At 38.8% G+C, this 23,726-nt stretch overlaps 1 protein-coding gene across 1 annotated transcript in view; it reads left to right on the top strand.

Annotated features, from left to right (window-relative positions):
• BRCA2 (BRCA2 DNA repair associated) overlaps positions 1-21,940 on the top strand; it is a 70,375-nt gene extending 48,435 nt beyond the window's left edge. Inside the window, exons 19-27 of the mRNA XM_063101548.1 lie at positions 2,209-2,364; positions 2,469-2,613; positions 3,711-3,832; positions 7,702-7,891; positions 8,367-8,479; positions 8,576-8,714; positions 18,319-18,563; positions 20,216-20,362; positions 21,290-21,940. Of these exons, the coding sequence (XP_062957618.1) occupies positions 2,209-2,364; positions 2,469-2,613; positions 3,711-3,832; positions 7,702-7,891; positions 8,367-8,479; positions 8,576-8,714; positions 18,319-18,563; positions 20,216-20,362; positions 21,290-21,940 (1,908 nt within the window). The remainder of the gene's footprint in view (positions 1-2,208; positions 2,365-2,468; positions 2,614-3,710; positions 3,833-7,701; positions 7,892-8,366; positions 8,480-8,575; positions 8,715-18,318; positions 18,564-20,215; positions 20,363-21,289) is intronic.
• Positions 21,941-23,726: the final 1,786 nt, after the last annotated feature.

Below are 23,726 nucleotides of genomic sequence, written 5' to 3'. Positions count from 1 at the left end.
TCCGTACGTCTGCTGCATTCTAAAGTGGTTATTTTTTATATATGCTGCACAACTATCATTCTGGGAATTCTTCTCACCTCTTTTTTGTGTTAGAAGCCCTATTTCCTTGATTTCTTTCTTTTGGGGAGGGGGAAGTGATGGGGCACAGCTGGCCTGCACAAGGATCTGAACCCTTGACCTTGGTGTTATAACACTGCACACTAACCCTCCAACCCTCTACTTCCTAGATTTCATGTCATCTTTCTAGACTTCCTAGTTCTGAGGGCACACAACTCTCAGAGGCTTCCTGAGAAAAGGAACAGGCAGTTTTTTGAGATCTTATTGGCTAAATATAGAATTCTGTGTTTAAGTAATTCCTTAAGAATTTTGAAGCTATTTCTTTTATCTTCTTGCTTCTGCTATAACTCCTGCTAAGTTTGGTGCTATTTTTATTCTCAGTCCTTCATTATGTGGTCTGTTTTTGGAAGTTTTTTAAGATTGTTTTGTTTCCAGTATTCTGAAATTTCATAGTGGGGTACTTTGGTCTTTTTAATTATTGTCCTGGGTACCCAGTGGCACTCAGTCTGAAAATACATGTCCTTCATTGAATTCTGGGAAATATTCTTGAAGTGTTTTTTTGATAATTTCCTTCCATTTTTTCTCTTCTTTTTTCTGGAAGTCCTCTTATTTGAACACGAGACCTCCTAGATTGGTTCTCTAGTTTTCTCAGCTTGTCTCCTGTTTTCTATTTTGTTTTCTTTCCCCCTGACTTTTTAGGATAGTTCTTAATTTTTTCTTCTGATCTTTAAAATGAATTTGTGTCTACTGGCATAATTTTCAATTTTCAAGAGACTTTTATTATTTCTTAAATAGTTTCTTGTTGTCACATCCAGTTCTTGTTTCACAGATACATCTTCTCATATTTCTGAAGTTATTAATTTTTTATTTTAGTTTTTTCTGCTCCCTGCACTTTTTTCCTCTGAGAACCATTTTTCTGTCTGTTTAGGTCTCTCAGGTTGGAGAGTTTTCCTAAGCTGGTGATTATTGGCTATTCTTTCCTCTTCAAGAGAATGGGCACCAATGAGCTGATTAGAAGCTCTTTGTGAAGTGGGGCTTGTCGGGTTATAGCAAGATAAGGTGGAGATTTGGTTTTTTAATTAGGAGACCCTGAAATATCAGTGACTATTCTGAAAGCCGAGCAAAGTAAGGAAACTAATAGGGGGACTCATTTTCAGCATAAGATTTTTCATTTCAGTTTTTTTTTCAATATAGCATCTCACCCCAACCCTAGCTGCTTCTGTCCAGTGTCCCAGAGTCAGGATATGTGTGGTTTAGCCTATCCAAAAAGGAAAGTCTCCTGGGGGTTTTTTTAGTATGAGGGAAAGACAGCCACCTGGCTGCTTGGGATAGGAGAGGAAATCTGAGGTCTTAACTATCTTTATACAGAATTTCAACCACTCTTCCTATTTTCAGCCCCACATTATGCTCCTATCTTCAAAGGTACCTATTGCCTCTAATTTCTGAGTGTGTTATTGCCTCTAATTTCTGAGTGTATTCCTATGATTATTTTGTTTCATATTGGCTCCTTACAACAAGTTTGGTAGCTGAGTAACCTTGTGAAGGTTATGTAATTTCCCTTCTGCTTCAGTTTTATCATCTGTAAAATGGGATAAGTTGTTATGAGATTAAATGTTAATATGTGTAAAATACTTAACACCATGCCAGGTATATCCATCCCAGTAAGTCCTCTATGAATGTTTGCTGTTTTTATTAGCAATAATCCTTCTCAGGCTGCTTTGTCATTTACTGGTCCAACAAATTTTTAACTTTCAAAATTTTGGTGATATCTTATTTACTGTTCTCTATAGTTCTCTCTGTCCTTGTAGATTTTTTATATTTTAATTCATCATGGTTTTTCATAGTGTTTTTTTGGCAGCTGTCCAGTACCATCATGTTTAAGTCAAAGTCCCTGTTATCTGTTTTCTAAAAGGAATACTTAAATAACATTAAGGTTTTATAGCAGTATAAATAATATTTTTGCGTACTATATTTTGAAAATATTTTCACTATTGTACAATCCTTTTAGTTACTCACTTTCTTACTAATCTTCATGAGACTTTTAAAAGTATTTTTAAAACACCTCTAAAAGAATGAAAACTCTTATGAAATCTGTAATAGAGTTGAATATATATTTAACCTCTAAATTGATTTATTCATTAATTTGTCCAGATTTCTGCAAACAGTACTCGGCCCGCCTGCTGGTATGCCAAACTTGGGTTCTTTCCTGATCCTAGACCTTTTCCTCTGCCCTTGTCATCGCTTTTTAATGATGGGGGAAATATCGGTTGTGCTGATGTAATTATTCAGAGAGTATACCCTGTACAGGTATGATGTATTCTTGAAATTTATTGTGTATTTCTTTCTTTTGAGACAGTTAATTTGAATGTTCCCTCCCTACCATGCTTTTTTTGTGTAACACATTATTACAGTGGATGGAGAAGGCATCATCTGGATTATACGTATTTCGCAATGAAAAAGAAGAAGAAAAGGAAGCAGCAAAATATGCAGAGGCCCAGCAAAAGAAACTAGAAGACTTGTTCACTACAATTCAAGCGGAATTTGAAGAGCGTGAAGGTAAAATGAGTTGTATATTACAAATTTTATTTTTACGTGAAAACAAAGTTTTAGAGGCTTCTAACTCATCATTTGTAATTGAGTTAATTGTCTTTGATTAATAATTAGATTATTTTTCCAACTCTGAATCTTAATTTTTTGATTTTTTAAAAATATTACACAGATGTATAGATAAGCATTGAACTCACCCAAATTATCATGTCTTTGTTCAACACACTGAGCTTTTAGATACTTTTAATTTTCTCAGGCAATTAAACATTATATACCCATAGCCTTTTCAGAAGGCTTAAGTAAACTCCTTTTTAACCTTTAGTACTAAAGCATTTTTGATATTAGAGGAAGAATAGCAACAAAGGAGAAAACTATCAGATTATTTTCCCCTAAGCCATTTGTCATTTTTATCCATGTCCTTATCTACATAATTTTTGCATTTTTGTCTTTGTAGTTGTTTGTTTTTATGTGTTATTGTACCTGGACTTAGGACTTGTTATCCCTGTGGCATCAATTTTGATAATAAGATTATAGTGCTTTTATATTTAAAGAACATAATTTTTACTTTTTCTAATGTAACTTTTTTTGTTGAGAAAGATTTTGTTTTCTTGCACTTCCTCATTATTTTCCATATTATTTAGCTTCTGTGTTCTATATAAATCGGCAAAAGATTGGACTTCTAAATATTTGCTTAAAATTTTCATTAGCACATACTTTTTTCATGAATAAATAAGTCATGAAATCATAAATTTAATTTACAAGTTTAGGAAACTTTGCGTGTGACTTTTTTTTAACCACGAGAACACCAGTTTCAAATTTTCTTAGAAAACTTTTAGCAGATAAATGGATTCTTTTTTTTTTTTTTTTGTCCTTTTTTTGTGACGGCGCTCAGCCAGTGAGCACACCGGCCATCCCTATATAGGATCCGAACCCGCGGCGGGAACGCCGCTGCGCTCCCAGCGCCGCACTCTCCCGAGTGAGCCATGGGGTCGGCCCGGATTCTTATTTTTTAATCTCCCTTCTTTGTCTGTTTTTTGCTTGGTTCTCTAATTTTCATTTTTCTTAAATTTGTGGTTTAGCTAATTAGTGATTTTTTTTTCCCCTAGAAAACACAACAAAACAACATATACCATCACGTGCATTAACAAGACAGCAAGTTCGTGCTCTGCAAGATGGTGCAGAGCTTTACGAAGCAGTGAAGAATGCACCAGACCCAGGTTACCTTGAGGTGAGAGAGAGAGTAAGAGGGCATATAATGTGCCTTGATCTTCATCCTTTAACATGGGAAGCTGTATTAACTCTCACCATTACAGGATGCAATATATCGAAATGCCACATTTCTCAAAGGGGATGTGTACAGTTCTGGGGTCCTCAGTGATATGCCAAAACCAGTGTGGTACATTTTCAATTCTATAGCAAGTGAAGGGTGGGAGAGTTCAAGAATTTTATATATTAAATAAATGTGCTTTAAAATGCAGGCAGAGGTTGTGTACTTTGAAGATACTTGTTTTATCTTAAAAATAATGTCTTAATTTCCATGTTCCCATCTCTTTCTCAGGTACTACTCAGAGTTTATTTCATAATCTTTTACCTTAACAGGTACTTAGGAAGAAAAGTTTCAGAAGTTTCAGTAAACCATATTAGGAATAGCATAGGCTTTAGAATCATGGCTCTACCATTTATGAGCTAAGCAAATGGGAATCAAATAGCTATAAAATGGGTATAAAATACATTGTTTTAAGATCAAATTAGATAATGCATGTAAAAGTTCCATATAAATGTAAGTTACTGTTATTAGAACATCATTTTATATATTAAGATAAGCTAGCTCATAAAATGAATTTTTAGACTTCTGGATAAAATAATTAATATCCTATACCAGCCAGCTGCCCCCCCAAAACTGAAGAATAATTAATGCAAATTCTAGGATTAGTTTATAGGATAGGGAGGAAGAGGAAAATACTTTAGGAAAACTATGGATTGTTTATAGATTAATTTCATGTACTTGATGACTTAATAAATCTTGTGAATATAGCTTTAACTTTCTTAAATAGTGGTGCTTCAAAATAATACTTCATCAGTAATATGAGCAGTGCTTTTTTAAAATTTTATTATTATTTTTTACATTCTAGGATGTTGTTGTGGAGCAGTCGGGAGGGAGGGGAAGGGGGAAAGAGGAAGGAAATAGTATGGAAGAAGGAGGAAGGAGGAGGGGTGGGATTGAAGCCTGTGGTACCCCCCCACATTCCCACAGGGGAGATCGGGGGGCTTTCAGTGGTGGCTTGGTCATTGCCAGGCTGTGTACAGATGCCAGGGGGGTGTGGCAAAAGCCATCACCCCCCCAACCATCCCAGCTCGGGAACCCAGGGCCCTTCTTGTTGCAGCTTGGTGGTCGTCGCTGAGCTGTTTGCCCTTGTCAGGGTGGCATGGCCGAGTCCTGAGGCCCCCACCACCCCGGCTTGGGAGAGCCCAGGGCCCTTCTTGCTGCAGCTTGGTGATCGTCGCTGGGCTGTTTGCGCATGTTGGGAGACACGTGGCCGAAGCCCTTGGCCCCCCACTGCCCCAGCTCGGTAGAGCCCAGGGTGCTCCCTGCAGCAGCTTGGTGGTCGCCACTGGGCTGGCTGTGTGTGTTGGGGGGCCTCATCCCCCACCCTCGGGATTGGCTGGGGGTGTCGGGGGCATTGCTGAGGCCCCTGGCCCTCCCCCCTTTCTGGCTTGGTAGCCCAGGGGACTTCCAGTCTTTCTAGGTGTTATAGGTGTTCTTTGGTGAAGTGAGACCTTTACTAGTTAATATGAAACTTTGTCTCTGGTTGCAGGTACTTTGTTTTTTCTTTCAATTCTGTTTTGGATTATTTGCTGTTCCCACCACTTAAACTCTGAACTGGAACTAATTTGTTGTCCTTTGCCTATTTCTAAAATGGGGGAACTTCCTGTGGGGACCAGTACTTGAGCTGTGTGGTTTAGCTTAATTGCTGCTTTGCTGCTGCTTCCCTAGGGAAGGCTTTTTGTGCAGCACAGGTTTTAATGGCGGACTTTATAGGTACTTCCAGCTCTCAAGAGATCCAGTGCACCTGGGCTGTGTAGAAACTCTGGTCTAGGCCTGAGTGTTCTCATCAAACTACACCCCATGCAGTTCTGTATTCCTGACCAGTCTCCTCTGAGTAGTCCTTCGCTGATTGGGGTACAGATCAGCTGTCCTTGCTATGCCTCAGTGTTCCCCTGGTGGGCCCGTCTCCCCCACCACCTGTGCTGTAAACACTTCCCATGTGACAGACCATGTGGTGGTCCCTTGCGATGACTCACTGGCCTCTGAATGGCTCACTTTTTTTCATTTGTTGTGGCTTCTTGCTTCTATGTGGGTCCACAGGAACCCTATTAGTGGTCTTGTTGGCCTGGGGGCCACCAGGGCCCTCTTCCCTTGCCGCCTCCAAGCAACTTCATAGGAAGGGCATAGCTGCGGCTTTTGTCAGTTCCTGCACCGTGCTCTCAGCAGCTCCAGCCTGGAAGTGGCTGGATCTCAAAACAGAGTGGTTTTTTCTTTCTCTCATTGTGGCTTCTCCTGCCTTCATACACTCTGTAGGTCTCCCCTCCTCTTCCCCTGAGCTCTAGCATCCCCAGCTTGCCTGTCATTGCTTTTTTATAGTTATAAATTGGTTGATTTGTGGGAGAGAGTGACGTTGGAGACCATCTATTCCGCCATCTTGACCAGGAGTCGAGCAGTGCTATTCTGAGTAGAATTCCCCATGTTCTCAAATGTTACAACTTAGGTTCTTCCTGTAAAAAGTGAGTCCAGTTTTAAAGCCAGTAAGTATTCTTTACAAGTCTATAAGTGAAAGTTTTATTATTATGCTTTCCTGAAAACTTATTTTATTTGCCTCTGTCTCTCTAATATTATTACATTTGTTGAAGCTTGTACATTCTATGAATCATCTTGAAGATAGTTTTAATTTCATCACAAAATTTAGCAAAATTTTTATTAGTCTGGTTTCCTTTTAAAGAACGCACTGATATTAATACAAGAAAGAAATAAAGGGGCAGAATGAGAGTTGGAGAACTGAAGTTCTAGACCTGGCCCTGCCACTCTGTAGCTGGACAGGTGATTTATCTGAGGGCCTCATTCCCACCTTCTATCAAGGGAAAACCTAAGAGTAGGTTATCTCAAAAGCTCTAAGTGAATATGATTCTATGAGATTTGACTTAGATAAAATTATCACTATAATTCTGGGAGGGGAAAATAGCCATCAATTTCTAAAATAACCCTTTTAAAAAAAATTTTTTTTTACTGACGATGTTGAATGTTATAGGTCTTCTGAAATCACTGGTTTAAAAAAAACTCATGTTTAAATTAAACACTGTCTGCATATTTAGAAAGACCTTTGTAGGGTACAGAGATTTAATAGTCTCCCTTCCCAGTAAAGATTAGGACATTAAGATGTATAAGGCAGCAGCAGTCTAGTATGTTGTCTCTCTAGATTCCATTTCCTATTTTGTTTTATTTGTTTATTTCTTAATTCATTTATCTGTGTTACACTGGATAAGATTCCCAAGAGGTGCAGGCAGGAATTTGCTGAAGTGAGTGGGAGAGAAGTACACAGGCAAAGATGGAAGTGCATTTGGCACATTACACCCGCGGTTCCGAAGAGTTGATGAAATTATACTGCAGGGGCTGAGATGAGGGTTCTTAAGCCAGCCTCTACCAGCATGGTCTGTGGAAGGTATTTATTTTCTCTGCACCTCAGTTTCATCATCTATAACATGGAAACGATAATAGTACCTACCTCATAGAATTATTGTGAGGATTAAATTAATTCATACGTTTACCACACATAGATCCATTTCTCAGAAAGTTAGCCATTTATAATGTAGACAGTGATGATTATTAGAGCACATTTATAATTGTCCTAGGGAAATTTTTCACAAGGATTAGGAAGCATTTTGAGGCACCTGAGAATATCATGTGATAAACTGAATACATTAATCCATACCCTTAAAATGAACTTATTTCTGTTGTATTTTATTCCCATTTAAAGTGATCCAGTTACAAACGGGACTTTTTGTTTGGTTTGCTCTTTATTCCCATATTTTAAATGGTCACAGGGTTACTTCAGTGAAGAGCAGTTAAGAGCCTTGAATAAACACAGACAAATGTTGAATGATAAGAAACAAGCACAGATCCAGTTGGAATTCAGGAAGGCCATGGAGTCTGCAGAACAAGGTCTATCGAGGGATGTTACAACTGTGTGGAAGTTGCGTATTATAAGCTATGAGAAAAAAGAAAAAGATTCAGGTCAGTGTACAAATTCTTTGTTTTTATCAGTTTTGTTAAGTTAAAAAAGATCTTATTAATAAAATGATTACAAATGCATAAGTTAGAGTGCAGCAGAGGAGCAAAACGGGCTATTAGTGCCTACAAAGTGATGCTATAATTTTTATTGTTATCTGTATTCTTTTTGTTATCTGTATTTTTTTACATGAGAATTTTTTTTTTTTTTTTTTTTAAAGATGACCGGTAAGGGGATCTTAACCCTTGACTTGGTGTTGTTAGCACCACGCTCAGCCAGTGAGCAAACCGGCCATCCGTATATGGGATCCGAACCCGGGGCCTTGGTGTTATCAGCACCGCCCTCTCCCGAGTGAGCCACGGGCCGGCCCCTACATGAGAATTTTGATTTTTAGTTCTTATTGTGTATTTTCCATTTTTCTCTAAGCAGTTATGTTGAGTATCTGGCATCCATCATCAGATCTATATTCCCTGTTGACAGAGGGAAAGAGATACAGAATCTATCATCTTGCAACATCAAAATCTAAAAGTAAATCTGGAAGAGCTAACATACAGTTATCAGCAACAAGAAAAACTCAATATCAACAACTACCGGTACAAACCTTTCATTAGTTTTTCAATTTTGATAAGTTCTTACTAGTTTATAGAATCTCCATATACTGAATACTTGTTTTGTTTTGTTTTCTGTAGGCTTCAGATGAAATCTTATTCCAGGTTTACCAGCCAAGGGAGCCCCTTCACTTCAACAGATTATTAGATCCCGACTTTCAGCCACCTTGTTCTGAGGTGGACCTAATAGGATTTGTAGTTTCTGTTGTGAAAAAAATAGGTAATGCATAATGTATTTAATCGTAGCTTTTTATCGATTCTTTTGAGAAACATTGTCTTTTAAAATTTGTCTTCCTTATGATTACTTGAAGCTACCAATTGTCAAATTTGCTAAGCAGTGATTTAACCTCTGATTCTTAATGAAGAAGAATTTTACATTATTTCAAGGTAACAACTTACATCCCATTCTGTGCTACGTAATTTGAAAGAAACTGTTTTTAAAAAAAAGTTTTTGCAGCATATTAGTAATTATTAGACAAATAATTATAATCTACCTTTTCAGTTAGCTGAGCATTCAAACCTTCAACATCTTCAGCTTTTACTACTCCCCAACATCTTAGCCAAATTTATCTTTATTTTATTCTTAAGTATAACATGACACATTCTTGTCTCCATATATTTTATCTATAAAGCCATACTCTCTTGTCTCCCTAAGTACTCTACTGGTGTCAAGGCCCAGCTTAGATCTCTACTTAAGCACAGAGCCTTCCATTTATTGACTGTTTATACTGTGCCAGGCACCTCAACCTCCTCTTCTAGTACTCCCTCCCTCCCATCGCACTTCAGCCATACTGACACCTTCCGTGCTGTTTCATCTCAGAGCCTGTGTGTTCACAGCTCCCTCTCCCAGAAACATTTTCCCCAGACAGCCACATGGCTGGCTTTCATGTCTCCTTCAAGTCTCTGGTCAAATGCAACCTTGTGAGAGGCCCTTCTCTGACCGCCCTTCATAAAAGAGCAGTCCCCTCAGCTCCCCAGCCCAGCACTCTCCCCTTTACTTTGCTTCATTTTTCTCCATCATACTCAGAACCTAACAGTTTGTACTTGTCTGTTTTTCTCCCTCTTCTAGAATATAAGCTCTATAAGGGCAGGGACTTCGTTATTGCTGTATCCCCACCTCTCAAAACTGTGTGATGCAGGATTGTGTCTCAAATATTCGGTGGATTCCTTGTTTACCAACTGCCGGTCTCATGGTTTTTCCCTTCCTCAGTTCTTTCGCTAAAGCTTATTATCGGTCTTCTTTTTGAGAAGCCTTCACGTGTACTATAATCTGTGAGATCCTCACATGTTAGAAATGTGAACCTGCTGCCTTAATTCTGAGACTGTGTTTTAGCTAGATAATAATATGCATGTAATATTTAGCATATGATATTATGGGGTCATGCTTTTTCCCTTCCCTCAGAACATTGTAGATATTGCTCTTTTGCCATTGAACAGTTGGTGACTAGCCTGATTTTCTCCCCTTTTGTTGACTTTATTTTTATGTCTGGATGTCTGAAGAAGAATTACATTTTGAAATACAAAAGTTTAACTAAGCTATGTCTTAGTATAAGCATTCTGTATATAATTCTCCCAGAACATGAGCTGCTCTTTTAATCTGCAGATGCAGTGCTTACCTTACTTCAGGAAAATTTTGTATCTTTGCACATATCTGCTGTCCGGCTTATAGGGATCTCTGCTTCAGGAATACCAGTTAGCCTCATGTTAGATTATTTTTATTTTGGTTTTTGTCTCTTCTCTGATTGCTTCTATTTCTGTCTTTTCCATCTTCTTTCACCATGATTAAATCCAGCCTTTATGTCCTTAATTTTATTTTCTGTGATATATGTTTCATTCCTTGCATATCTAATGCTTGTATCTGTCTCATTGTGATGATATATTGCTATTCTCAATTTATTTCTTTGGTCCTGCAATCTTCTTTTCATCTTACAGGACTATTTATTATCTCATATTCAAGCTTTATTTTCCTGAATATATGTTCTTATCAATAAGTTCAGTAGCATGAATCAGTTGTGAAGAGTTTAGGAATTTTCTTCTATTCTTTTTTTCTTATGGGTTATGCTTTTTGTCCTTTGGTGTGCTCTTTTCTCTCTCTTTTTTTTTTAAATGTGTTTAGTCTGGTTAGTTGTGTTTTAGTGCTTTGTTGGTTTTTCTTTGTCTGTACTTTGTTAACATGCTACATTGTAGCCATACCATTCCATTTGATCTTGGTCATACTTGGGTGACTCTCTCTACACATTTTACATTCATTCATTTATTCAGCCAGTATTTATTGAACGATTGTTATGTGCCAGGCACTGTTGTAAGTGCTGGATGCATAGCAATGAACAAAACAGACAAGAATTCCTGCCCTCATGGAGCTCACATACGGTGGAGAGAGAGATCACAAACAAAATAAGTAATATATGTAATTAGTGCTAAAGAGAAAAATTAAGTAGGGAAGGGGGGGTGGGTAGTGTCAGGGGGAAGAAAGAAGGATGTAATTTTAGATAGAGAGGCGAGGTTGGACCTCACGGAAAGGTTGACATTTGAGTGAAACTTGAAGGAGTGGAGGGAGCGAGCGTGTGGATGTTCCAGGCAAGTACAAAGACCACGGTGCAGCAGGATCATGCAAAGGCCAGAGTGAGTGGTACCAGCCGGGAAGAGAGGCAGCAAAGGACCAGCTCACGTGGGGGTGCTACCTGTGTGAGCTTTCCCTTTTACTGAGAGTAAGGGGAAATCACAGGAAGGTTTCAAGTACAGTAGTGACTCGTTCTGACAGGGTTTCACAGGATCGCTCAGGCTGTTATGTTGAGAATAGGCTGTAGGGGGCGCGAGGGTACAAACAGGGAAACCAGTTGAAGGCAACTGCAGAATTAGGTGAAAGGTAATGATGAACCAGACAAAAGCAGTGGAAGTGGCAAGAGCAGTCAGATTCTGGGTGGGTGGGTGGGTGGGTGGGTGGGTGGGTGGGTGTGTGTTTAGTTTTTATTGAATCAAAATTGATTATACATATTTTTTTGGTTCAACATTGAGATATGTTGACCAAATCTTTATTACTATATTGTTACAAATCATAATTATTCTTTATGCCCCCTGTCCAATCTCTCCCCATCCCCCTCTCCCTCCCCCCTCTAATTACCCTAGATTCCTTCTCTCCTTCTGAAAGAGTAATGGTTACTCTGTTGATTTGTTGCCTGGATGGTCTGTCCAATGCTGAGAGGTGTGATCAGGTCCCCCAATGTTATCATAGAGCAGATGCTTCTTCTGTCACTCTGGAATAGGCTTTGTGAAGAGAGACATCCTCTTCTTTTCTTTATCTCTGCTGGTGACTCTCCTTGTGTCAATGCACTCCAGTGGCTAGTGGACCTTCTGCTTGGTGGTTGTGGTATCCAGCTGCTTTCGCAGCAGCTGTAGTTATTGTGGTGGGCCACCCACATGGAGGTGATGTTCTTGGCATGCTCCTCTGTGCTGGTGGTGTGCCTGATTGTGGGGAGCGTCCAGTCCCTGGCTCCATCCTCAGGTCTCCAAGTGGGCCCCAAGGGGCTGGTGCACTGTGCCTGGTTGTGGGAAGGGGGTCCGGTCCCTGGATCCATGCCTTGGGTTTCCAGGTGGGCTCCCAGGCACTGGCGCCAGTGTGCCTGGTTGTGGGAGGGGCCTCCAGTCCTCGACTCCATGCCTTGGGTCCTCGGGTGGGTGCCGAGGTGCTGGAGCTGTGTGCCTGGTTGTGGGAGGGGGGGTCCAGTCTTCTCCATGCCTCAGGTCCCCAGGCAGGCCCTGAGGTGCTGGCTTGTGTGCCTGGTTGTGGGAGGGGGATCCAATCCCAGGCTCCAAGCCTTGTGTTCCCGGGAGGGCCCTGAGGTGCTGGTGGTGTGAGTGGTTGTGGGCAGGGGTCCAGTCCCCGGCTCTGTGACTCATGTCCCCTGGTGGGCCCCACAGTGCTGGTGGTGTGCCTGGGCTGGAACTAATTTTTTGTCCTTTGCTTACTTCTAAAACAGGGGAACTTCCTGTAGGAACCAGTACTTGAGCTCTGTGGTTGAGCTAAATTGCTGCTTTGCTACTGTTTCCCTAGGGAAGGCTTTTTGTGCATCTCCTGGTTTAATGGTTGACCTTATAGGTACTTCTGGCTCTCCAGAGACCTGGTGCACCTGGGTTGTGTAGAAACTCTGATCTGGACCTGAGTTTTTCATCAAACTGCACCCTATGCTATTCTGCATTCCTGACCAGTCTCCTCTGAGTGGTCCTGTGCTGATTGGGGGGCAGATCGGCTGTCCTTGCTGTGTCCCAGTTTCTCCCGGTGGGCCTGTCTTCCCCACCTCCCGTGCTCCAAACACTTCCCATGGGACAGGCCTTGCACCAGTCCCTTGTGATGACTCACCAGCCTCTGAATGGCTCCCCTTGTTAAGCTGTTCTGGCTCCTCGCTCCTGCATGGGTCCAGAGGAACACTGTTAGTGGTCTTGCTGTCCTGGGAGCCACCAAGGCCCCCTTCTCCCCTGCCTCCTCCAAGTAACTCCATCTGAAGGGCACAGCTGCGGCAACTGCCAGCTCCTGCTCCACGCAGTCAACAGCTCGAGGCTTAACGCAGCTGTGGCCTGGAATGCTCAGGGCAGATTTTTCTTTCTCTCATTGTGGTTTCTCCCACCTTTATGAGCTCCGTAGGTCTCTCCTCCTCTTCCCCTGAGCTCCAGCAGCCCCCAGCTTGGCTGATTTTACATTTTTATAGTTGTAAATTTGTTAATTTGTGGGAGAAAGTGATGCTGTGGACCGTCTATTTAGCCGTCTTGACTGGAACCTCAGAATCTGGTTCTATTCTGAAGGTAGAGGTACAGTGAGGGACAGTCTGAGCTTCTGGAAAAATGGAGTTGTAAGAAAAGTAGCTATGTGAGGAAGGTCAAGAACTCAGTTTTGAAGAGTTAACTTTCAGTGCTTATTAGACCTCTAAATAGAAATGTCTACTTGACAGTTGGTTATATAGGAGTCTGTTCAGGGGAATGGTCTGGGCCGAAGATATAAATTTGGAAGTCATCAACACACAGATGACATTTAAAGCCATAGATTGGATGAGGTCACTGTGTTTGTGGGAGTAGCTAGAGAAGGGATCCAAGGCCTAATTCAAGCACTTTAATACTTAGAAGCCAGGGAGATATAAAGGAACCTGTGAAAGAAACAGGAGTAGCCAGAAAGGTGGGAGGACTGCTGATGAGAGTGAGATATGCTGAAAGCTGAGAGGAAAAAGGAATTCCAAATGCTGAGAGCGGTTAAGTCTGTTAAGTGCTATTTGATAGCATTTATAGTAAGGTGAGGACTAATAACTGATTATTGGCTTTAGCACCAGCCCGTGGAGGAAGCCTTTTGTGGAGTGGTGGGAAAGAACAACTGATTGCAGTGTGGGGTGAGGGAAACGGAGGGAGAGGAGTACAGACGCGAATGCAGGCATGTCAAAGATGTTTTGCTTTCAGGCAAGAAGAGAAATGAAGCAGTAACTAGAAGGAAAATTGGGATCAAAAAAATATTGGTTTTTTTCAAACAAAAATGCTAATAGTATACTGATGAGATACCGTATGCTGATGAGAAAGAGCCAGTAAAGAGGGTAAATATCAATAATCGAAGAAAAGGGGGGCAATGGTGGAGCACTGTTCTCATTCACCATGTGGGGATGGTGTCTGGTGGCTCTGTGATGAGATTGGCCTTGGCTAGGAGCCAAGACAGTTCATCCATTGTTACAGTGGGAAAAAGGGTAAAGTAAGTAAGTACAGATGCAAGTGGGAGAGTTGATATAGAAGTGGAAACTTGTGGCAGACCCCTTCTGATTGCCTGTATTTCCTTGCTGAAATAGGAAACTAAATCATCAACTGAGGGTCAGAATGGAGGAAAAGGTATTGAAGGTTTGAGAAGAGTAGAAAGGCATGAAATAATCATCCAAGAAAGTGTTGGAGTGAGTGGACTAGGTAAATCCACTCTGACTGCTAGGGCCTACTGGAGTTTAACATTCATGAATGTAAAACAAATGTATTATAGTTGTGATATTTTTCCAGCCATGTTCAGCTGTGATGATGCAGGCATAAAATAGTTGGAAAGTGAGACTTAGCCAGGGTTGTAGTTCGGCCAGGTGAATAATACGAAGCTAGAAGAGTAAAGAATTTGGGGGGTATATGCAAAGGAAGGGTTTTAGTAATTCACTTTGGGCTTTAAGTGTGATATAGAGCAAAGAATGGGCAGTGGAGGAATGAGGAACAGTGAACAGGAGCTAAGAAAAATGTAGGTCCCATGGGGCGGACGATTGTTTGAGTTAGGGTTCTAAACTGGAAAGAACATAGGTAGTGGTTGAAAAATGAGAGGATGAGATACTTGTAACATATTCTGGAGGGGATGACGTTATTGGAAATAACAAAATCTTGGGTATGTCCATTGGAGTGAGTAACTGACAGAAAATGCAAGATATGATCATTCAAAGAGAAAAAAGCAAGGAACCTGGAAGCCCAGGGTGTTGGAAGGACTACCTATGAGGATATTGAAATCACCAAGAAACATGGCCATAGTGATGACAGAGTGACAGTGAGTTATAAGTTAAAATCTTGAAGTAACAAAAGGAAGTGAGTGACCCTGGGCAGTAAATGCCTGCAGCAAGGAGAAGTAGTTTATGATAGAGTCTGATAACACAAGATTTGAAGCTGAATGTTTTTAGGGCAGAAGGAAGTTATCTGCCCCATTTGGACCTCCAGACTTAGAAAGCTGCAAAATAATTTTCTTATCCTTTTATTTTCAGATTTATTTAGTGCCAACATTCCAAAAATTTTATGTTAATTCTTCCAGTTACCATTCTTACACGCTGCATGGTAATTAGAGAAATAAGTAAGGCTTCCATTTCTTTCAATGTAATTTGATCCAGATATGAAACCTCTACTTATGAAAAAAATGAAATGAGACTACACTGAAGTTCATTTTTTATTTTTTGCATTATTCTAAATGTTTTTAAGTCTTACTTTTATAATTGGGGGGAAAACTTGATATTTTAAAGGACATTTGGGAGAAGGGCAGTACTGTAATCAAGTTTGGAATATAATTAGAGGCAAATTCCAAAATTAGAAAATTGAACGTACATGGGAAACTTATAATTTCTTTAAAAGCATTATTCAGTATTTAAAATTAAGATCTATTAAATCTACTTGTGTTGGGAAAATAGAATAATCAGGCCCCCTCGCCTTAGGTCTGGTTGGGGGTGGTACGGCTCATTCTTTGTAAGGAAGGTGTGTGTGGGTGGAGTTAGTGCGCATGTGTGGCACCACCACTTGGCTGGCATTAACTGCCTTGGTCATCCGTCCCGCATGGCCATGCTTTCGAACCTATGGCTTCCAGGGACCTGTTTGCCAGTTATCTAGCTCATAGACCTGTGTGTGAGGGGTCTGGTGACCCAGCCCGGCGTGTGAAGGGTTTGTGACCCAGTGTGGACAACAGGCTTCAGGGGTCTGTGAGCTACAGACCCAGCCCTAGCTCAACAATTGGCCCAGTCAGCAGGATTATGGGCAGGTAAAAGAGCTCAACAACTTGTAAGCTGAAAAATGAAAGGATGAACCATCATTTGTAACAGGATAAACAAATTATCTGAGAATAACAACTCTTCCATTCCAATCGTTTATAAGGTACACAAAATCCTAAGTAACAGAAAGAAGAAACTTATAATTTCTTGCAGGATTGAATTCTTGGTGCATTTAGATCAACCCTAGCTTTTCTGCCCTCAGTCCTATTCTGGCTTATCCAGTGGCCCCTACCCATTTTTGGAATTTTATAAGTTTTTATCTCGGACTAACTTCAGACCTTTAGAAAAGTTGCAAATATAGTACAGTTTCTAAATATTTCTCACCCAGCTTCCCCTAATGTTTAACATCTTGCTGACTGTAGTACAATTAGAATCAGGAAGTTATCATTGGTATGATGTTATTACCTATACTGTAGATTTATCTGGATTTGTGAATTTGAAGTTTTTTACACCGTTTTCCTTCTTCTGTTCCAAGATCCTAAGCAGGATCCCACATTGCATTTAGTCATTATTTCTCTGTAGGCTCCTCCAATCTTTAACAATTCCACAGTCTTCTCTTGTTTTTCTTGATTATGATACTTTAAAATAGACTGGTCAATTATTTTGTGGCACTTCCCTCAGTTTGGGTTTGTCTGATGCTTTCTTATAACTAGAATGAAGTTATGCATTTTTGGCAAGATTACCACTGATATAATGTTGTGTCCTCTATATATTGTATCAAGGGTAACCTTGACCACTTGATTAAGATGATGTCTGCCAGGTTTCTTCCCCTATAGAGTAACTACCTTTCCCTTGGTAGTTAGTAAATATCTTGGCAGAGATTCTTTGAGACTGCAAATCCTATTTCACCTGAAACGTTCACCTATTAATTTTAGCATCCATCAATTTATTTTGTCTGCAACGAAATAGTAAAAAGGTAGTATTTGCCTAATGATTTCTTTTTTTCCTCTTCTACATTACTTAGAATTCATTGGAATTCTGTAAGGAAAAGCTGTCCCTTTCCCCCAATTTATTTATTCAATTGTTTATGTCATTATGGACTTATGAATATTTTATTCTACAGGTTAAAATGTAGTACCTTCGTTATTTTGTTGCTCAAATTGTTTCAGCTTTCACCATTAGGAGCTTTTTCAGATTGACCCCTATTTTCTTTCAACAACCTGTCTTTTGTTTTCTGTGCACTTCCTTACTTTTTGGCATCACAAGATATCCAGGTTCACCTTGTATGTTCCCTGCCCCAGTCCTGGAATCAACCATTTCTCCAAGGACCCTTGGTTCCGTTTTTAGTAGAAAATGGTATTTAGAAGCAAGATCTGGTTGCTAGGGGTGCTCATTACTAGGGGGGCATCGTTCCTTTAGCAGTCTGAGCTGGGAAATGTTTGTATGCCGTTTTGGATTCCCTCATGTCTGGTTGGTTTTCTTTGGGGGGATATGTGAAGGGGTGTGAAATGTCACTGGTTCTAAGAGACAGAGCTGTACAAAATGATATATGCAGAGAAGTGTTACTTCCTCCTCATCTCTGCTACCTCGATCCTAGTCCTCCCTTTTTCACCCACCCACACCCTGTCCCTTTAGTTTCTGGTTTATCCTTTCTGTATTTGTTTTGCTCAAATGATCACATACATGTGTATTTTCTTATATCCCCATCTTCCTTATAAGAAGGGTAACAAACTCTAGCCTTTCGTGTTTTTCTGTAACTTAACATCGTGTCCTGGAAATCAGTTCACAGAGACCTTCCTCATTCTCCTTTACAGCTGTGTAGTATACCATTGTATGGATGCACCAACTACTCTCCTGTGTATGAGCTAATATTTTACTTGTATTGCTTGCTTCCGATATAATTACAAACAGTGCTTCATTGAATAACCTTGTTCTCGGATGTATTCATGAATCTTACTCATAAATATTTCACTATTATTGGAGATCTGTCTTCAGAGTGGAGTACTAGAAGTGGGATTGCTGGGTGGAAAGCTAAGTGCTTATGTAGCTTTGCCAGGTATTGCCAAATTTTTCTCCAGAAGGATTTTCACACATGTGTACTCCTACCAGCAATGTATGAATATACCTGCTTCCCCATGGCCTTGGTTAACAAAATGTGTTCTCGTAGTGGCATTGAAATTTTAGCACAATAAGCAATATGTCATTTTGGAATTCCTGAGCTTTCTCTAAATTCAGCTGTCTTGATTTGTTTTTACCATGAGCATAAACCAAAATAAATGACCATTTTAGAGGTTCCTTGCATTTTTAAATTTATCTAATACATAGATAATGATGACATTCTTTTTTTCTTCTTCTTCTTCTTTCTAGGGTTTGCTCCTTTGGTCTATTTGTCAGATGAATGCCTTAATTTGTTGGCAATAAAGTTTTGGATAGATCTTAATGAGGACATTATAAAACCTCAAATGTTAATTGCTGCAAGCAATCTCCAGTGGCAACCAGAATCCAAATCAGGAATTCCTACTTTATTTGCTGGAGACTTTTCTATGTTTTCTGCCAGTCCAAAAGAGGGCCACCTTCAAGAGACATTCAACAAAATGAAAAATACTATTGAGGTAAAATTACTTTTCAGCATTACCACACATTTTAGTATTTTCCTGTTTTGACAGTCAAATATCAAGGAGTGGCTTTTATGCAAATGAATAGTTGAGGGAGTATGTATGTGTCATAAAAGATGAAGTTTCATCATATTGTAATTGCCCGTGAACCTAGGAGATGGCAGAATGGAGGAATGACAGCTACCAGGGAGAAAACAGTGATTGAAGGGAAACGAGTTAAGAGAAATTGTGAGAATATTCAGAGACACAGACCATGTAGGCAAACTGAAAATGGGTAGCAAGAATAATATGAGTTACCTCTGGTTCATAGCAGTTGGCGATGTGATTTGTTAATAACACGTAGACTACAAGTTTACACTTAAACTCCATATCTAGTATAAGGTACGATTTATACCTCTTTGATTTGAATTAATCCCAAATAGGAGACACTAAAATTATTTTCTCTAGATCATATATGCATTTTATGCTTAAATCTACACATACATCACATAATAATATTAGCTGATGTTTATTTAGTGCTTACTGTATGTCAAGCCTTCTTCTAGCCTGTCTTATTTAATTCTCCCATTAACCATATGAGGTAGGGAACTGTTTTTCCATTTTATCCATGAGAAACAGTGACGTTAAGTAGCTTGCCCTAGGTTACCCTCCAAGTTAGTAGAACCAGGATTTATACTTAGGCCATCTGAATGCAAAGCCCAAACTCTTAACTACTGTGCAATGCTGCCTCCCAATAAAATTTTGGATTTCATAAATTGGTAACTAATGAAGAATCCATAAAAGATGAGCCTCTTATTTTTGTTATTCAAAATTCATGCAAATAAAAGTATATTTTAATAGCATTAGAGTAGCTAGCTGTTTAAAGGAGGTTTGTCTTAATATTCTACCTACAGACTTAAATCAGAGTGTTATTTTCACTATGCATATTATCTAGTTTCTAAATTGGGGATGGGAGTTCATTCATTATTTTGCTCCCATACAAGGAACCTACTATTTATATCCCAGGTTTTCTGTGAAACCTGTTCAAGAGAACTTCACTAATCCCACTGAAGAGAATTAGGTTAAACCATTTGAAATTGCTGGTATTTGACCAGTTATTTCTCAAACAACAGTTTCATGTAGTTTAACCTATAGATTACTGCAGTTAATTCTTGGAACAGTCATGAATGAGGCAGTTCTCTGATTTTACTAACCTAAGGTTAGTAGATGTTAAATGGCTTCCAGCTATTAGGTAGTAAATAGAGCTGGAACTTGAGCCCCAAATTTCCATCTCCAAATCCAAATCATATGATACCTTGCTGATTAAACTAGATGGCAGGGGAGGTTGCTTACATCTCTTTCCTTCAGATTGTCTCTCTCCCTCCCTCCCCCCTCTCTTTCACCCTATTCCCCCCCCACCCCACCATTTCCCCCCCACCCCACCATTCCCCCTCTCTCCCTCCAACTAAGATGCCCTAAATCACTGCTGTTGGTCTTGCATCTTTGCATTGTCATGTTTGACAGTTGCTGTCAAATTTTAGGTGTGTCATTCTTTTGTTCTGGTCTGAATTTTTATTTCTGGTTTTAAAGGAAACACTCCCTCTGAAAATGTGTTCATAATTGTGTGGGCTTGCAATTTACAAAACAGCTTTCCTAATTTATTTTCTTAGAACGTTGATACATTTTTCAGTGATGCAGAAAACAAACTTATGCATATACTTAATGCAAATAATCCCAAGTGGTTTACCCCAACTAAAGACTATGCTTCAGAGCTACATATTGCTGAAACAGTCGTTGGTACAGGAAATAAGTTTCTGGTAAGTTAATGTAAATTTATATAAATATTATATATGGAGGCAACAGCATATTCTGGAGTATACGTAGTAAACATGGTAAAATGTAATTAAACAAAATTAGAAACTGTAGTTAATTGTTATGTGGCTCCTGTAGGTATACATTATTTGGAAATTATATCTTGCTTATTGAAGCAAGAATGTAAAGCCCTTTGGGAGGAAAATTTTACAAACAGGTGCTTTTATTTTTAGCATTCCAAATACATGTAATTGAAAAGCCTTTTTTGCCTGTTTCTTTTTGCTAGAACTATTCCATATAATTGGGGTTATTTCTAAGCTCAGTTTAGCTCATTTGATCACAGTAGAATCAAATCAAGTCAAGTCTTTAATATTGGCTAATGGCTGGTTCTTAAATAGCTAACGCTTGCTAAGTGTATCTATATTAACTCGTTTAATCCTCACAAAACCCCTATGAGATAAAAGCGATTATTCCCATTTTACAGATGAGGATTCTATGGCATAGAGAGAGGTTAAGTAGTTGCCTAAGGTCACAATGCTGGGAAAGTAGTTATTAGAACCCAGGCCGTGTGTGCTCTTAAAATGGTTTTTAAAATGCTTATCTTCGTTTAACCTATTAATAATAAAAAGAAAAGCTTAAAGCATAAATGGTTTTCCCTACCTTTTTTTTTTTTTTTTTTGTCATTTACTGTGCTATGATTACTCTTCATCTTTCCTTTCATGTCATTTTTATATCTTCTTAAGCAAAATTATTTCCTTCTGGAATAGGAATAATAATATGAATGTCTCTTGAAATCATCTAACCTGTCACCAGTTACAGGAGTGAGAATGTGTGTGGGATTTGTGTTTCAATATTTTTAATGAAAAGTTAATTTGATTTTGTTTTATATATTAGTACATAATTATGATAGGCTACTTTTTGTTTTTTATTAGATGTCTTCTCCTAATAGTGAGATAAATTATCAAAGTTCTTTATCACTTTGTACGCCAAAAGGGAGGTCTGTTTCCACACCTGAGTCAGCCCAAATGACTTCAAAGACTTGTAAAGGGGAGAAAGAGATTGACGACCCAAAAAACTGCAAAAAAAGAAAAGCCTTGGATTTCTTGAGTAGACTGCCTTTGCCTCCACCTGTTAGTCCCATGTGTACATCTGTTTCTCTGGCTGCACAGAAGGCATTTCAGCCGCCACGGAGTTGTGGCACCAAATATGAAACACCTGTGAAGAAAAGAGAATTGAATCCTCCTCAGATGACTCCACTTCAAAAATTCAGTGAAATTTCTCTTTTGGAAAGTAATTCAATAGCTGACGAAGAACTTGCATTGATAAATACCCAAGCCCTTTTATCTGGTTCAGCAGGAGAAAATCAATTTCTGTCTGTCAGTGAATCCGCTAGGACTACTCCCACCAGTTCAAAAGATTATCTTGGACTGAAAAGGCATTATACTACATCTCTGATCAAAGAACGAGAGAATTCCCAAGCCAGTACAGAAGAATATGAAACTAAAACGCAGGCCACAAGTACTATAAAAACTATATCTAGGAGATTGCAAAGGCGACAAAAAGTGAAAATGACAATAAATTAGTTATTGATTCCTAACCTTACCAGTTTGTAAGGCATATACAATTTCAAACTGCACATCAGTATTTTTTCACAACAGGGAAAGAACTAGTTCCAAATTTACCTAAGTGTTTGTATATCACAAGGATGCTCTTTGCCTGATTCTATATTGCTATATTTTTATTTCAGTTGTACCTTAAAACCAACTGCCTGTTTATTAACTAATCAAGGAAAACATCTCTTTTAAGTCTTTATTATTAGATTTAATCACTACAAGTATTATTTTACAAGTGAAATAAACATACCTTTTTAGATTGTGTCATTGATTAAATGAAATGAGGTTTCTAAGTACAATTATTTTGACTCAGATAATTCCTTTTGGTTTAGTTCCTATTTTAGGGTGTTTCTTTTTTAGAGGTAACTCACTAAAAATAGTTTTCCTTAATGCATGTGTTGGTTCTGCTATAATTCCATCCTGTTCAAAAGTCAGTGGTATTCTCTTTGACCGATTCTTAATCCTTAAGTTAGCATGACTATAAGAAAAATAGAACCCTCAATGTAACTCCTTTTTATGATTCCAATGTGATCTCTAAAATTAAATTACTTCAATTAAAAATTTGAACACTTTAAATCAGGGCTGGCCAGTTAGATGATTAGAGTGTGGGGCTGATAACACCAAGGTCCAGCGTTCAATCCCTATACTGGCCAGTGCAAAAAAAAAAATCAGTAGCAGATTTTATAGAGGTTTTTTTTTTTTTTTTTTTTTTTTTTAACAAAATGGTCATCCACACTGCAGCTTCAGAGAATATCTTGTTTTCATATTGGCACTGATTTTACCTGCTTTTTTAGCACAATCACAGGACCCAGAACACCTTTTACATCTACTGCCAAGAAGAAGATAAAAGTTCAATTTAAGATGATACTCACGTTTAATAGAGAAAAGGATGATGCGGTCTCTAGGAACTAATAGCATGGAGCAGCTCTTACGTCGGATGTCTTTGTTTGTTTCGGCGGCTGGCCCGCATGGCTATCCAAACCCTTGACCTTGTTACCAACACCATCCTCTAGCCTGCTGAGCTAACCACCAAGCCACATCAGGTGTTTTAATATGTCTGAAATTTATGTATAATATCATGTTTTCAAATATGATTATAAACACATTTCAAAACCAAAAATAAGTCCTTTTAAAAATCAACTTCTTTCCTTTCATAAATGTGATTCATGATTTTTCTCTCTTCTAAAAAGCATTAACATGATTTGAGCATCACATATTGCACACAGGTAATGATATCCTTCTCTGTACCTCACAGATATCTACAATCAACTATGTTACAGTAAAATTAAAAAGCATTAACATAAATATTGTGCTATTCCTTTTAAGTGATCTGCTAGTCTTATTCATGGATTTAAGTATTGTTTATAAAAGTTTGGTCTTCACATCCTAATCATGCTCCCTGTGATCCACTCTAGAACAGGGAATAAAACTTGAGTCTCAGGTGAACAGAAAGAATTTCATTTATAAGAATTTAACCTTTTCTTTTTTGAATTCTGGAAAACTACTATTACCTCCTTTCATTGTCACTGTAGTTTAGACCACCTGTTTTAGAGATATCTAATGCACACACTCCTTATAAATTGTAAATAACAACCAGGCTACCTGAACAAAGTATGAACCTTGAGTATATGTGTATATTATCTCAAAAACAGTGACAATTTAATGATAAGGTCAACAACATATACTGCATGATAAGGGGTAAATGATAAAAGCAGTTTGTGGTATTTATTTAACAATCAATGAGAGCCTGTTGTGC

This window comes from Cynocephalus volans, chromosome 7 (genome assembly GCF_027409185.1).
Source record: "Cynocephalus volans isolate mCynVol1 chromosome 7, mCynVol1.pri, whole genome shotgun sequence".
Taxonomy (NCBI): Eukaryota; Metazoa; Chordata; class Mammalia; order Dermoptera; family Cynocephalidae; genus Cynocephalus; species Cynocephalus volans.
Note: the sequence above shows the minus strand (reverse complement) of the source record. Positions and strands in the feature narration are given on the sequence as shown.